The 15,978-nt window shown below is 62.6% G+C and overlaps 1 protein-coding gene across 1 annotated transcript; it reads right to left on the reverse strand.

The window, feature by feature from the left end:
- Positions 1-315: 315 nt before the first annotated feature.
- Positions 316-8,878, reverse strand: KLHL30 (kelch like family member 30). Its single transcript, XM_032637733.1, has 7 exons — positions 8,105-8,878; positions 6,651-6,786; positions 4,663-4,749; positions 3,969-4,124; positions 2,612-2,800; positions 1,935-2,080; positions 316-567 (listed from the first exon to the last, which is right to left on the reverse strand). The coding sequence occupies exons 1-7, from the start codon at positions 8,876-8,878 to the stop codon at positions 316-318; spliced, it is 1,740 nt and encodes a 579-aa protein (XP_032493624.1).
- Positions 8,879-15,978: the final 7,100 nt, after the last annotated feature.

A 15,978-nucleotide genomic window follows, 5' to 3' on the forward strand; every position in this document is an offset into this window, starting at 1 on the left:
GCACGGGAGTTCTCTCAAGGCTCCCCCGGCCCTGGGCTCCTTCCTCTGAGGTCTCAGACACCCGACAGGCAGTAGAGCTGCTTCTCCCATCCATACAGGCTTCCAGAGGCCCAGCCCTTCCCGCGGGTCAGCTCAGAGTTTGGCGTGGTGGCTGCGGAGACCAAGGCTGTGTCCTCTGACGTCCCCTGGTGGCCCGAACCCAGCCCAAGCCCTGGAGGGGACGGCGACACTTTGGTTCACAAACCACAGCGAAAGGGGGCCGTCCCCCGGGGCGGGAGCTCAGCCGGGCCTGCTCCAGGTGCGCCGAGGGGCGGCTTAGGGCTCCTGGGTGGGCCCGAAGGGCTGGGTCCACTTGGAGACATCCAGGAAGACGGCGGAGGCCCCATGGTAGAGCCAGAGGCGGGGCAGGGCGCCGTGGCGGGTCCAGGCGTCGCGCCGGGGGTCGTAGGCCTCCATCTCCACGCGGTAGTCGCCGTCCATGCCCTGCCAGCGGCCGCCCGTCACGTACAGCTCATCCCCCAGCGACACCAGCGCCCCGTTCTCATGCAGGCTGTGCAGGGACTGCACCTGTGGACAGTCCTCGGTCAGCGTCCAGTGGGCGACTGGAGGGTGGTGGTGACGGTGCCCTCGGGGTGGGACGGGGGGACATGCAGAGAGGACGGCCTGCACCCCATCCAGGGCACCAGCACACCTGCTGCCTGGGACCTCACCCCGGCTGCCCCGCCAGGGCCCCTCAGACTCTCCCTTCAGTGGAGAGACCCCACTGCTCCCCTCTCCACCCTACGTCTCCCAGGACGATGTTTCCGGCCCCCTCTTTCTCTCTTAGGCCAGAATTTGCTCACATCTGAAGCTGGGGAGTCAGAGGGGGTGGGAGCTGTGGAGGCCTGACCCCAGGGCTCCCTCCCAGGGTGAGGGCTGGGCTGCGCTTCTGATTCCCGGTGGTTCTCTCTCGGAGGGAACAGATGTGGCCTCAGCCCTGACTGGTGCCCCATGGGACCCATTGCTCTGCCCCTGCACCCCTTGCCTCGGCCCGTAGCCTAGGGATGCCCTGGATGGGGGCTGTGGGGTGAGGGCTAAAGATGTGGGCCCTTCTGGAAGAGCCTGGGAGGGCAGGAAGAGAGAGGTCTTGGGCGGCAACCCCCCAGGCCTGGGAAGGACCAAGTGGAGCCCCGCACAGCTGGGACCCAACCCAGAACCACGCTGTGGGCCGGGACGGGCCCGGCCGACGGGACCCAGGGAGAGAGTGTCAGCCTGGAAGGTCCTCCCTGCACCTGTTCTGCCACTGTAATGGGGGCCTCCGGTCAGCTGAGCGCTGACGCCAGGGGCCAGCTGCGGTCAGCAGGATCACAGAGGCCTTGCTGCTGCCCTGCTGGCCCAGCTAGTGCCGAGGCCACCACGGGCTCCAGGCACTGTCCCTCCCCCTTCTCGGGAAGAAACAGGGGGAAAGGCCGGGGCTCCGTTGCCCCCAGGGCACACCCACCGCGCCCTCCCCTGGGCCTGATGGAGGAGGGAGGGAGTAGCGGCAATGGGGGTGGGGGGAACGGGGTGCCTAGGAATGGCTGCTCCCCGCCCCACAGCTCAGGAATCCCCTCCCTGGCCTGACCACCCCCAGGGCCGGGAGACTCACTCCCCCTCGGGCCCGGCCGACACCAAGGAAGTGCTGTCTCTGAGTCCACAGGTCCCTGAGTACTGAGCCCGGTTTTGCCCCCCGAGGAGGACAGGCGCTGTGCGCTGGGGACAGAGCATCCTCCGTGACCAGCAGCTCGAGGTTCTCAGCGCGCTCTTCCTCAGGGGGGCTCTGGGCTCTTGTGTCTCCATTCACTGTCCCCACCTCCCTCGGTGGCGACACCCCCAGACCCCACCGTCCCCGGGCCTGCTCTCTGCAGGGTCGGGGGTCCAGGTGGGGGTCGCCCTGGGAGGTGAGGCTGGCTCACCTTCTGCCACAGGTTGGCCCCGGGGTCGTACACGTAGACCTTCTTGGTATTGTCCCCCACCAGGTAGAGCGCCCCGTGCAGCGCCGTGCAGCGTGGCGAGGACAAGTACTTGGGGAGGAAGGGCGAGGCAACCACGCTCCACGCGTCTGCGGGGACACGCCCCAGCCCGTGTCACCGGGCGGCTGTGCGGCCAGGGCTCCCGAGGGGGCCCAAAGCCTGGCACAGAGTCTAGAGCCCACGCTGGCGCCCACTGTGCCTTGGGGGTCCGGGCCACTGCTCGTCCCCAGGAGGCCAGTTCCAGGCAGATGCAGCACCCAGACAGCTTTCAGTCCCAGGGCTGGGCTTCCCTGTCCCCCGCCCTGGGCACTCTGCCCCCAGCCCCCTATACCTCTAGGCTGGGATGGAGCTGTGGCTCTGAGCTGGTGACCCCCTTTGTCCCCTGCCCCCTTGGTCCCCTGCCTTCCTTGACTGTCCCATCCGCCGCTGATGGGGCCGTGGCCGCCCGCGCCCTGACCCTCTCGGCCTCACCTACCCCTGGGGCCTCCACCCTCCCACTCACTGAGGTGGGATCCCACTTGTGCCCTGCCCCCGGGTCCCACCTACCCCTCGGCCACACTGGGAGGGACTGGTGGCCCGGCCCCGGCCCCTCCCTGTGCCCCATGCCCCCTCTCCCCGACCTGTGACGGGATTGTAGCACTGCAGAGCCAGGGCGTTGTACTTGCAGGCGCTGGAGCCCACCAGGTAGAGCCTGCCCTGGCAGCCGGCCGCCGAGAAGTTGCTGACGTACTTGAGGGCTGGGCTGATGGGCGTCCAGGTGTCCGTGTAGGGGTCGTAGCTCTCCACCTCTACAGCATCCAGAGTGGTGCCTGCAGGGGAAAGGGGTGGAGGTGTCAGGGCTGCAGGGGCTAGGATGAGGGAAGGCTCCTGGAAACGTAGGGTCTGGGGCCCTGTAGAGGCCGCAGGGACCACTCCGGGCGCCCCAGGAGGGGAAGGGCACGGCCTTGAGAGGCAGGGGACTTATCCTCATTTTACAGAGAGCGAAGCTGGGGCTCGGAGAGGTGAGGGTGTCTGCCCAAGGCCTCACCTCCAAGAAGTGGCATGAGGGTGGGCACCTGGACCCAGGACCGCCCGATTCCAGAGTGGGCAATGGGCCCTCACCGTGAAGCCCAGCCTCTCTGAACCTTTCAGAGCCCAGGGCCCTTGGAGAGGTGCCCACGGGGCCCCCAGGAGGCCACCACCCCCTGACCCCTCACATGGTGGGGTCCTTCCGTGGGAGAGAGGAGGTCAGTGTGGATGGAGCTATAGGCAGCACCTCCGCTCTGGATGTGACAATGACATAGACCAGCCGTGGGTGGGAGGGCTTCCTGCTCTCCCTGGAGCCCACCTTGGGCTCTGAGAGCCTGGGGACCCTGAGCTGCCCTGGGCCCTACGCATGCCCTCTACACTTGGGTCAGGGATATGGCAGCCACTGAGGGCAAGGGGGCCGGCCAGGACAGGTGGGGCACCTAGGACGGCCTCAGGGCCAGCTTGTCACCTCCAGAGGCCTCGGGAAACTCCCACACGCATCTCATGTCTCAATACTCATCTAACTGTTAGCGTCTCCTTGCAGCAGCTCTGGGCTGTAAGGGGGATAAGGTGGGCCCTGGGCTCAGGCCGAGGGCATGGTGTGGGCAAAGGCGACAGCAAAAGGAGGCACGGTGGGTCCCCTCACCCCAGGGACGTCACCGAGGAGGTGACCCCAAGCTGAGGGCTGAGCCCAAGTTTCTGGGACGGGAGTGGTCGTCCCTGCTGGCAGCTCGAGGCCCCAGCTCCTCATGGGTCCCTTTCGGGGACTGACTCGTTGTCCTGTTCTTGCGTCCCTGGAGAGCATTGAGTCACCCTGGGGCCAGATACCAAGGCTCCCGTCTGAGCCTCACCCCGGATGCCCAGGGAGCAGGTGGCCCAGGTGTGGGGGCGAGAGGGAGGGGCCGGAAGGAGGCGGGAGGCGAGGGGAGGGGCCGGAAGGAGGCGGGAGGCGAGGGAAGGGAGCCTCACCGCCAATGGCGTAGATCTCCCCGTTGAGCGCCGCGCTGGCGTGGTTCGTGCGGGCCTTCAGCATGGGCGCCACAGGCCTCCAGGCTGCCTCCCTCAGCGGGAAGCACCAGGCCTGCGTCGTGGACCAGGTGTCCGTCTTGGTGCCCCGAGAACCCCCTGCCGGGAGAGGCTCTGTCCACTCGGGCACCCGCCAGCCTGGACTCTCCAGGACCCCGCCCCCTTCCCCCCACGCCAGGCCTCCGTCCTGCTGGACACTGGGCTGGGGGTGGCCGTGGTGGCACAGTCTCGCCGTGTGATTTGGACACCCCAGAAACAAGCGGAACATGATCACTGGTTTCAGACCTCCACCAGTGGAGGCTTTCTTCTCAATCAGACCTTACAAGGACCCTCAACTTCTAAGACATAAAACAGAAGGCTGACCCCGGCACCCTCCATCACACAGCTCCTTCTAGGGAGGCCCCGGCTGTAGGACAGAACCCAGAACGGTTCCCTGCACCCTCGTGTGGATGTAAATGTCCTTGCTTTCACAAGATGGAAAGGTCTGGAAGAGCCTTGACTAAACGGGCAGGGATCCCACTGAGTGCAGGGCGAGGGTTGGTTCTCACGGCCGTTACGTTCAGGGAGGGGTCAGATCTGCTCTGTGGATTAAGCTGCTGGGAGCCTGGCTCAAGGCGGGTAGCGCCCGCCTGCCCACCTGTCACGTAGACATCGTTGTTCAGTGCCGCCAGAGAGAAGCCCCACTTGTGGTAGTCAGGGAAGTCTGGGAGCGCCATCCACCTCTCTGGCAAGAAAAGAGAGGGGTCAGGGTGGCTGGGCTCACTACGGGGGCCTCTCCTCCCCGCTCTAGGGGTGCAGAAATGTCCCCTCACCGGTGGGGAGGGCCGAGGGGCGGGACTCAGCTGGGGGCAGAGGTGGGGGAGGACACCTGGTGGGGTGAGGCTCGAGGTGGCCCCGGGTGCTGCGTGCGCATCAGCCTTAGCTCCTGGAGACCCCTGGTGCCCCGCGCCGCCCTCAGAGCCCGGCACCCAGACTGGACGCCTGACTGCACCCAGGGTGTGCCGAGAAGTGGTCCAGGCTCCAGAGGCCAGGTCTCACCCCGGCCCTGCAGCAGATCCCACTGAGCCCCGAGGGCCCTCTTGGGCCTGAGTCAGGTCCCACCTCGGTCAGATGGGGGAGTGGGTTAAGGGGCCTGATCACTAGCCACAGGTGGGTTATGACACCAGCCTCATTCATTCACTCGTTTCTCATCCGTTCATTCATCCTGAGCACCGTCCGTGCCCACGGGCAGTGTGGAGGGGATCAGACTCGGCCATGTAGCGGGCAGAGCGGGTCCAAGCCCCAGCTCTTCTGCACCGGCTGTGTGGCCTTGGGTAAACCGCAGCCTCGGTTTCCTCGTCTGTAGAATGGGGCTAACTCCCGTCTCTCGGGGGTGTGGGGACTACAGGAGACTCGTCTGTCAGACGGCAGCTGCTGTTAAAAGTGCAGTGTCCCTAATGTGAGGGATGGGGTAACGCGCCCGCGCTGGCCTGCCTTCACAAAGCTACCTGAGGTCAACTGAAGCAAGAGATGAGAAAGTGCTTTGAAAAAACCAAAATGAGGCAATAAGTGTGGGAATGGTTAAGTCCTATAACGGACACATTTTGGGTGCTTGTGGGAGGCTGTGGGAGAGACCTGGGCCTCGGGGGTGTTCCTGGGAGGACTTTGTTTACTGTTTACGACAGTTTTCAGGACATGTGAAACCCCAGGCTTCGCCGGGTGCCTGCCCACTGGGCAGGGACTGCGTGTCCCCCTGACTCATGTCTGTGTCACCCCAGGGTGGGGACTGCCCAGCGGTCACCAGAACTTTGCCTGCCAGTGCCCCCCTGCCCCCTCCCCTCGGGGTCTGAGGGACAGCTGTTCCTGGGCTCAGCTCCTGACGTCAGCCCCCAAATCCCTTCTCGTCTGGCCCTGACTTGGGACAGCCGGCCTCGGACTTCCTGGAGCCTGCCAGCCGCTGACGCCATGGGGGTGGTGGCCACCGGCCGAGCGGCCCCAGGACAGTGGCCAGCTCCTGAGTGCTTTCCAAAGAGCTTCCTGGGGCCAGTGTGGCCCCCCCACCATCCTGCTGCCCTCTCAACCCTGCCTTCTTGTGGTCAGGAGAGGCCCCATCCAGATGGCAGGCCTGGCCTCTCTTCCCATTGGCTCCTTGTTACAAAGGCCATCTCACAGATGAGGAAACCGAGGCTCAAGGAGATGGAGAGACCCGCTCAAAGGCCGGAATCAGAGCCCCACTGGGCCGACCCAGAGCCTGAGCTCTCACTCCCCAGGTTGTCTGCACCCCCGGCCCTCTGTCCTACCCCTGGGACCTGGTTCCACTGGGCACACAGGGCAGGGGTGCCAAGAGGAAGCAGCGGTCAGGCCGCCCTCCCACTCTGGCCAGCGGCCACCTTCCCACGCTGTTCCGTCTGGGAGGTAGGACCCTTCACCCAGGGCCCCAGGGCCCAAAGTTAGGGCTGTGGCTGGAGGGAGAGGGAGCCGCAGCGCCCCACACAGTCAGCCCCCCTCCCCTGCGGGGGCCCCGGTGTCCTCTGCAGTCCCCCATCCTGCCCCCGCACAGCCGGTGGGTGCCCCGCTCTCTGTGCAGCCCGCGTCGCGGTGCGGGGACAGCAGGGCCCGTGCCCTGGGCGCCGGACGGTCACTCACTGGCCTCGGGGTCGTAGAAGGCGAAGTTCCCGGGGCGGGGAGCCAGCTGCTCGGCGTCCTCCTCCTCTTCCTCCAGCGCCCGCCCGCCAACCACCACCAGAACCTCCTCCAGCTCCCGCGGGAGGCCCAGCAGCGCCTGTGGGGCCGGGAGGGCTGGGGTCAGAGGCGCCCGGCGCCAGCAGGCCGCTAAGGTGGCTTCTGCGGCGGGGGGTGGCCGGGATGTTTGGGGGCAGCCGTGGGCCCTCCGCGTGGCCCTGTGACAGGGCGGGGCGAGCTGCAGTGCGTGCGTGCCCCGGTGTGCTTGTGCGTGGGTGTGCACTCACACACACATGTCCACATGCCGTGCCCGTGCCGGCGACGGTAACAAGAGCTCAGGGCCGGGAGAGGCGGGGGCAGCAGGTCCTGGTGTGCCTGTGCGTGAGACCTGCTCGCTTGGAGCGGCCAAGGCCCGTACGTTTCCCCAGCTCCCCCCCTAAGCTCCCCGCCCCACCAGGAGCCCAGCTCCCCCAGCCAGCCTGTAGCAGGTCGCGCTGGGATGGCCCAGCAGGAAATGCTGGGATGCTCCTACCTGGGTGGGTAAGGAGCCACCGCCCAGAGCTCCCAGGATCCCGGGGTCCCACTGCCTCTCAGACCTGCCCTCCCACCACCCACCGTCACAGAGTGACCACCTAGTGGGCGGGGCTCCTAGCTGGCTCCAGCGCGAGGCCGCCCTCGGGGCCTGGCGGGGCGGGGCGGGGCGGGGCCTGGCGGGGCTGCGGTTAGTATTTGCCACCACACACCCCGCCACTGGCCCGAGCCACGTCTTTGTCCCCTGACGTGGCTCCTAAGAAGCCCTTCCGAGCAAGGCTGCCTGGCAGCGGACAGACTTCGGCTCCCCTGGCCCGTCGCTTCATTAGGACCTGTCCACCCACCGGGCCCACCTCCAGCACAGATAGGAAATTGCCCCCGATAAACGCTTGAGCAGCTTCCTAAGGGGCAGGTGGTGGCCGGCTGCCACGCCTGTCCGTGCTCCTTGCCTGGGCGCAAGCTGTGCCATCTTCCTGTACTGTTGTCTCCCTTGCCAAGCTCCTATCCTTCCTCTAAAGCCCAGCTCAGATGCTGCTTCCTCTGGAGAGCTCTCCGTGACTGCCTGACCCTCTGAGGATGCCCACAGCCCAGCGCTGGCCTTTCTCATGCTGCCTTAGGTGTGTTTCCAGGTTTGTCCCCACCAAGCTGTGGGCTCCTTCAAGACAGGGGTTGGGAATGACCACTTCTGGGGTCCCTCTCCCCTCACGTCCAGGGTATGGCACACACAGGGGTGCAACCTGTACTTGGGGATGAACTGCGGCCCCCTCACAGGTAACTGGCCCAAGGGAGGCAGAGTTGCAAGATTGGGGACACCTCCATCATACTGTCTGTCCCCATGCCGGTGGGGTCTCTGGAGCGCCTCTCCCCGCTCCCCACCCGTCACTCACCCCCTCGTGGCCCTGGGACAGGGCCTCCCGACAGGCCTCCGACTCTCGGATCAGCGGCTCCGTGGCCAGCAACTGCTGCACGCGGGGCCGGGGCACGGCGTCCAGGTGCACCAGGCCGAGCAGCTCGGGCAGGTGGGTGGCCCGGGCCTGGGGGTCGTGGCGCACCCAGCGCAGCAGGGCCTCCAGCCGGCTCTGCTCCGGCTGCACCTGCAGCAGGTCGCCGGCCAGACAAGTGGCCAGCCGCTCGTGGGACAGCTGCAGAAACTCATCCTCCTGGGCTACGGCCTCAAAGTTCTCCCTCAGGAAGGCCCAGGCCTTGGCAGCCACGCCCAGCAACCCCTGCTGCTCCCCAAACTCACAGATGCCGAGGCAGTTGGTGGCATCCAGCTGCTGCTGCAGGTAGCGGCCGCAGACCTTCTGCACGGCGGGGAAGTGGAGGTGCGTGGCCGTGCGTGTCAGCGCCTCCACGTTGCCCTGGGTGATGGTCAGCCGGCCCGTGTACACGAAGTCCACCAGCTGCGCCACCACGGCCGGCTCCATGTCCCTCAGCTCCACGCGCGCCGAGAAGCTCTCGGCGAAGTCGCCCGCGAACATGGCGTGGAAGTAGGGGCTGCTCAGCGCCAGGAGCCCCCGGTGGCAGGGCAGCTCCCGGCCACCCACCAGCAGCGTGACGTCTGCTAGCTTGGGCTGGGAGCGCAGCCGCCGCAGGCCATCCAGCATGTCCTGGGCGTGCGAGGGCAGGTGGAAGTCCAGGTCGTCCACGTTCCACACCATGACTGCACGGCCACCTACTCACGGCCGTCCCCACGGGCTCCTAGGGAAGGAGCCAGCACGGTCAGCCACGGGGCCGGTCTCCTCAGCCCGAGTCACCCATCCACCCGACCGTCGGTCTGAGCATCAACTATGAGTGAAGCGCTTCGCCCAGCCTCTCACCTAAGCCAGCCCCGTAGCCCTGCAAGGCAGGCAGTGTCTTTCCCAGGTTACAGTGTGGAGGCTGAGGCTCAGAGCGGGCGGGAGACCTAGTCGTGGTCAAGTGATCAGGGCAGGACAGGCCAGCAAGGGAACCAAGCCTCAGCCCCCCTCCATACCTCCTCCTGGAGCGTGGGGATCCCTGTGGACCCCCAAACCCCCAAGTGGCCTCCTCTGCTCCCAGATCCCACCTTGCTGGGGAGAGCATCAGCATTTGAATAGTTTCTGCCCCATAGGTCCTCACTGGTCATGACCTTGCTGGGTGACCTTGGGTGAGCCACGCCCCTCTCTGATCCCAGCTTCCTCATGTGCCGATTAAGAGGCTGGCGGTGAAAGGGGCCGAGGGGTCATGTCCCCACGGCAGCTTGTGCTGTCACGGTGCCCCCCACGTGGCAGGCCCATCCTGAGCTTTGCACAAATACTCATCATTCAGCCCTCGCGGCAACCCCGAGAGCTGGGTGCTGTTTGAGTCCCTTTGACAAGTGGGGAGACAGAGGCAAAAAAGGCTCAGGTCGCTTGTCCGAGACCACACAGCTCAGACATGGGGGAGCCAGGCTCGGGGGCCTGGGCCCTGAGCCCCCAGGTTACACGTCGCTGGGCGTAGGTTGGTAAAGAAAAGCAGCCAAAGGAAACTTTCTGGGGGGCGGCCGCCGTTCACATTGCCTGATTCAGCAGATCCTCTTCTGGGCTTATTTAATGATGTGCATATTTCTTTATGATCTTCGGGTATTTTTGCCCTAAGAAAACCGCCCCAGAGAAACAAAGGTTCTGCACAGGTGATCTCACCCCGAGTTACCACACAGCAAAAAAGCTGTCTGCCCACCAGGGGGCAGCTTCGGACCCATCAAAGCGAAGGCCAGTGCAGAATGCTGGGTCAACCAAGAGCCATCAAAGTGACAAAGCCCCATAAGGAGAACCGTGCACCACGGGTGCCCCGGGGTGGGGGTGCCGTTGGTGGAAGTTGAGCAGGGAAGCACCCGAGGGACCCACCTAGGGGCCCAAGGACCTGCCTGGGCTCTGCCCAGACAGGACTGGTAGGGAGCCCTGGTCCGTGTCCATCCTGCCTGACCCAGCGGTCTCTCTGGCCAGGATGAAGGTGGCCCTTCCCTCCCAGGGGAGCGCAGGAGATCAGTCAGGCGGCCGCCATCCCCAGGCCTCGCATTCCCCTCATTGCTGTGGCCCCGTTCTCTGGGCACTGCAGCCCCGGGGACCAGCGGGCCAGGGTGCCCAGCACCTTCCCATGGGGACTCAGGTTGTCTGCTGACACCTGCTGCCCCGCAGTTCCAGCAGGGGGGCGGGCGCTTCCAGAGGGTCTCAGAGCCTCCACCCAGTGCCTGCCAGGCCAGGAGAGAGGAGGGCGGAGTGGGCAGGGCACCAAAGGGCCTTAACCCAGCTCTGGCCAGGGGCTGGCAGCTGTGGCCCCGGCTGCAGTCAGAGGTGTGGTCCAGCCTCCCCCGGCCCACCCTCGCCCTCTTCCCCAGCCAGGACCTGAGCCCCCACCCCACGCTGAGGGGCCTGGCCTAGCCAGCGTGCAGGGTCTCTCCAAAGCACCCAGCGCTGTGATCTCCAAGCCCACTGAGCTGTCCCACTAGAACCCACCCTCCCCTCTGGTCCCAGCCCTGGTCCTCACCTTGCCTTCCCATCTGCCCCCCCAGACCCTACCTCTCAGTCGGCACCTGGACCTTGTCTCAGAACTCAGGCTGGAGAGCAGGACTGCCCAGCGGCCAAGGGGTATGGAGGGCCTGCTGGGATATGACTGGGCTGGGCTGGGCGGGGCGGCCACGTGGGGACAGAAGGGTATTTTTAGCCTCTGTCAGTGTGGGGAGGGAGGGAGGGTGGCCAGTGGGGGAAGGAGAGAGGTGACAGCTCTTCCCTGGCTGTCCTCCCTGAAAGCCCACACTGGCCTGGAGCCTCCTGTGACCCCCTGAGACAGGACAGGTGGCAGGAGGCACCGTAGGGCAGGGGGGAGTCCGGGCTTACACCCTCCCAGTGGTGTTCGGCTGACGGCACGGGGTGGGGCACGGCTCCCCCCACTTCTGTTTCTTCATCTGCAAGAGGGTCCCCCTCAGGTGAAGCCTGAGCTGGGGACTCAGGAGCCACACGGAGCCCCCAGTTCAGGGCCTGGGTGTCCTGAGCACCCAGCAGGTACCAGCTTCCCTGTGGTTATGGACAGGTGCCCACATGGCCTCTTATTCTCCGCCAAGTGGGGAGAAGTTATCATCATGAAGAAATGTGGGTTGCTCAGCAAAGACTTTCAAAACCTGGGGTCCCTGGTGGCGAGGAGTCTCGGTGGTAAAGGAGGGGACCAGAGAGGTGCCCGCCAGGCTGGTAACAGGGTCATGGGATCCCAAGGATCTGTCCCCTCGTATTGTGGCCTTGGCCTCCCTGCCCTGCTGTCTTCATTAGTCGTGAGCATCAAAGATGGCTAAGAAATGGGATCATCTACAAATACAGCAGCGGCGGCTCACAGCCTCCCCGGAGTGGGGAGTCCCTGCCGTCTGGGTCTCGGTGGGGCTCTGGAGCCACAGACCCTGACTGAGTCTGGGCTTGAGCCCAAAGAGCTGCGAGGGTGTCTCTCATGCCAGCAGTCAGAGGAAAGCATCCTGGCCCAGGGCCTGCAGGTACACAGGAGAGAAGCCTGCAGCCTGGTGAGGCCAGGTGGGGCCTCTACCTGTCAGCCCCTCCTTCCTGTACCCGCGTGGGCCTTACCAATGCAACCATTTTCTAGGCGTGTTGCAACGTGGAAGAGTCAGGTAGGGCCGAGGCTGACAGGCCTCCTGACACCCACTAGGGACTGGCTAGATGCTCTTATGGTGCGGAGAGGCCCGGGGGTCCCAGGGTGACAGTCTCACTCCTGGCAAGATTTGGTAATTTCCCAAGGGTATCTGGGTGTCATGACACCTCGCGTCCGAGACAGATGGCTCTGCTTGCTGCTGGGGTGCTGGTTGTGAGCTGGGCACCACAGTCTCTGCTCTCATGACGTGAGGACCCAGTCGTTACACACATACTGCAGTGACTGCCTAGTTGATTATACGTTCACAAGATTCTTCCATACTTTGCTCACTCACAGGTTTCCTGAATCCATCATTCCCTCCCCAGCCCAGCCCAGCCCAGCCCAGTCATATCCCAGTTCAGGCCAGTCCAGTCATAGCCCAGCCCAGCCCAAGGCCCTGCCCCCTGCCCCCAGAGAGTCCCAGGACTTTCCCCGTAGCCTCGGGCATCAGCTTCATGCCCAGGGGCCTCACGGATGTCCCCACCTCTCACTGTGTCCAGGGCCATCCCGGGGAAGGCGCTGGAGGGGGAACAGAGTTATTGGTCTCGCCTCCCAGCCCCACTGTGTTTGCAGGCAGAACGCGGAGGGTTAAGGCATTCCTGGCTCAGGCTGGAGGAAATGAGGACAGGGGATTCTGATGACAGGCCACTTCACAGGCAGCCGCCTCCCGTCGTGTGCCAAGAAAGGAGGCCCTTCAGGGACCCAACGCCTCGGATGACAGGTCAGTTTGGGAAACTCGAAACCAGGGGCTCAACATATCCTCATCATCAGATTGCTACCGAGTGGTGCAGTTTTTAAAAATACGCTGCTTGTTTCTTTTTATGATGATAAAAATAACACATGTTCATTGTGGGAAATTTAGAAAACACAGAAAAGTACAAAGAAGAAAACTGGTAGAAGGAAATCCCCATGAACACACTGGTGTTAGAATGACTGCAGTGTGTGTCCTGTTTTATCACAATATTGTATCGTGAGCATTTCTGATGTGATTAGTCTTTGAAAATAAGACTAATCACATCAGAAAATATGATTTTGGGGACTTCCCTGGAGGTCCAGTGGTTAAGATTTCGCCTTCCAAGGCAGGGGGTGTGGGTTCGATCCCTGGTCGGGGAGCTAAGATCCCACATGCCTCGTGGCCAAAAAAAAAAAACAAAAACCAAAACATAGAAGAGAAGCGATATTGTGATAAATTCAATAAAGACTTTAAAAAATGGTCCACATCAAAAAAAATAAAAAGAAAATACGATTTTAAATTTCATCATAAAGGGAACATATCACACTTTAAGAAGGTGGAAGTGACACCCAGTCACTCCTATTAAGGGACATGTGAGTTGTGTGCCGTTTTGGACTATGATAACTAGTACGGTGATTACTCCCCCAGAACAGATTTGGAGAGTGAGATCACCAAGGTTTACAGCTCGACGAGTGGACAAGAGGGTCGTCATCTTGGGTGACGGAGGCACTTTCTCCATCAGGAGGTAAAACTGTCCCCTACACTTGGCCTGGTGCCTTCACGCCGTGAGGTCCTGCTCAACCAGACCCGTCCACCCCCTCGGTCATACACTTTTTTCCCCCAAATAGTTACCAACATTCTCTGTACTGTTATTAATAATTCCTTCTTTCCCCCACGGATTTGCTGCAGTGCCTTTATCTCAAGGGCAAAGTTTTCTGTGTGAAATATCTCAGCTTTCTCTCTTCTGGTCTATTGATCTGAGTGACCATATTCTGGGGTCAGAACCACCTTGTCTGATGGACTGTTGCTTTATAATTATGATGTTGTCACACTTGAAATGTAAGCCCCTTCGTTACTCTTCTATTTAAAATCTTCTAGTGTGTTGTATTAGTTAGCTATTGCTGCGTAACAAATGACCCCAAAGTCTAGTGTCTTAAAACAATGAACATTTATTATCTCACGCAGTTTCATGGTTCTGGGACCACTTTAGTGGGTGGTTCTGCCTCAGGGTCTGTCCTTAGATGGCTCCAAGGGGCTGGCCGGACTGCAGTTGTCTGAAGGCTGGCCTTGGGTGGGGGCCCACACGGACCTCCCCACAGGGCTGCTCCGAACATGGCGGCCAGCTTCCCCCAGAGGTAAGACAGCAACAAAGATGGGAGTCTTTCATAACCTACTTGGAGGTGCTGTCTGTGGCTTCTGCCATATTCTGAGGTACAATGTGGGAGGGACTCCAGCAGACATGCTTCCAGGAGGTGGGCTTACTGGAGGCCTTCTTGGAGGCTGGCCTCCACAGCTGGCTTTGTTCACGGTTTGCTTCAAAAGAACTTTAGAGTCATTAAAAAAAGAGTTTGACTTTGCCTAAATCTATGCGTTGATATGTGAACAGCTTACACTATTCCCATATTTTTCCCACACGGCTTTTTCTTCATATTTGTCTTGCACATATTTATGAGCCGGGGAGAGAGATGGGGTTCCCTTTCTCCAGTATTTTCCCGACTCTTCTGGAAGCCCCTGTTTTTGCACCTTGTTTTGTGTCTGGTCACCTCACAGCCTCCGGATCCCTAGGTAGTGGCTCCGGGGTCCTCAGTGAGCTTTTGACAACTGGATGACAGGATTATAGGGACCAGACAGGCCTTACAGCGGCACGTGTGGCCTTGCCAGGGCCAGGCCTCGCCTGCGGCAGGGGACACCTGCTTCCCACAGGAGAGTTGCTAGTGGGCCAGGGGTTCCCAGGTCGCTGAGCATCAGGACCACCTGGAATCTCTTTAAAAGGAAACCAGCTTTATCAGGCCCGGCCCAGGCAAAGGGACTCAGAATCCCCGGGGCTGCTCCCGGGACACCGTGTTTTTATAAGAAGGACCCCCGGGAAGCAGAGTGTCCGCAGAAAGGCATGTGGGGAGTCCCCCGTGACTGCCAAGCAGAGAAGTCCTCTCCTCCCTTCCAGGCCTCAAGCTTGGGTCTGAGCCCCCCGCCTCAACCCCTGCCTGCCACTCACCTTGAGCCCAGGTCCTCATGGACCCCAGGATATTGTGGGCTGCTCCCAGCTGGGCTCGGTCCAGTCTCTTAGCTGGGAAAGTGAGGGCATGGAGGGACTTGCCCAAGGCCATAGTGAGTAGGCAGGGACGCCTTAAGTTGGGCTTGCTGGCCCCCCGCTCAGTGCTCTCTGGGACTGCGCTCTGTGTCTGCCGCCCACCCCCCTCCGGGCCTCCTCTGAACAATAGTGTCCTGCAGGAGGCCCACAGGGAGAGAGACATCGGAGTGCCAGCACCTTCTGACCCCCGGCCCCTGGGCTCCCCCCACCCCCCTTGGACCTGCACCCCGCCAACCTGGGCAGCGGAAGCGCCCTGTGGACCAGCCCTTGTCTAGCACCAAAGGTTGAGTTTTGGGTCTAAGCGCCAGGGCATCGTGACGGCAACAGCGTAGGGGATGTTCCCAGCTGCCTGGGGTTGGTGCCCGGCTCATTAGAACCTGCTCCTTAAAATACTGACACAGGCTGGTGTCACTGTCACCCCAGGACAGAGACCCCCTCATACGGGACCCCAGTCCACCCTCGCCAGGACGCTGGGAACGGGCGGTCAATGCCGTACCTCCATTTTACAGATGAGGAGGTAGAGGAGGCTCTGTGGGGCTAAGGATGCTGCCTCTGTTGTTTCGGCCAAGCTGAGCTGAGGACTGGGGTCTTGGTGCCCATCAGGTGGGGCCCTCTCTCTCTATGGGCACAGGTGGGAAGGCCGGCCAGGAATGGATCTTTGTTTAGCAAACTCACGTCAGGTGTCCACCCTGCAGGAGGGTCTGGAGCTGGAGCCATTGCCAGCGCTGCCCCCCAGCCTGGCCCTGGCAGCTCCGACTTTATATTTTCCTGATCATCGCTCCCTGTGACAGCCTCAAGTCAGCTGGCTGGGAGGACCCTCTGTCCTAATGGGTCTGTCTGCAGGGAGGCGGCGGCCCGTAGGAGATTCCTGAAACCTCTCCCCAGCACACTGCCTGCTGGGGCCATGGCACGGCTGCAAGACACCTCTCCCCTAAAGCCCCTTGGTTTCCCTCCCTGACCCGGAGAATTCGGGAGTCTGGTCTCTTGCCCGTCGAATCCCGTTCTCTCCGACCCCCAGCTCCTCCGCCACTTCACAGGTGGGGAAAGGGGACAGAAGAGGGGAAGGGGCATGGCCCAAGGTCACCAGA

Source organism: Phocoena sinus, chromosome 7, assembly GCF_008692025.1.
Source record: "Phocoena sinus isolate mPhoSin1 chromosome 7, mPhoSin1.pri, whole genome shotgun sequence".
Lineage (NCBI taxonomy): Eukaryota > Metazoa > Chordata > Mammalia > Artiodactyla > Phocoenidae > Phocoena > Phocoena sinus.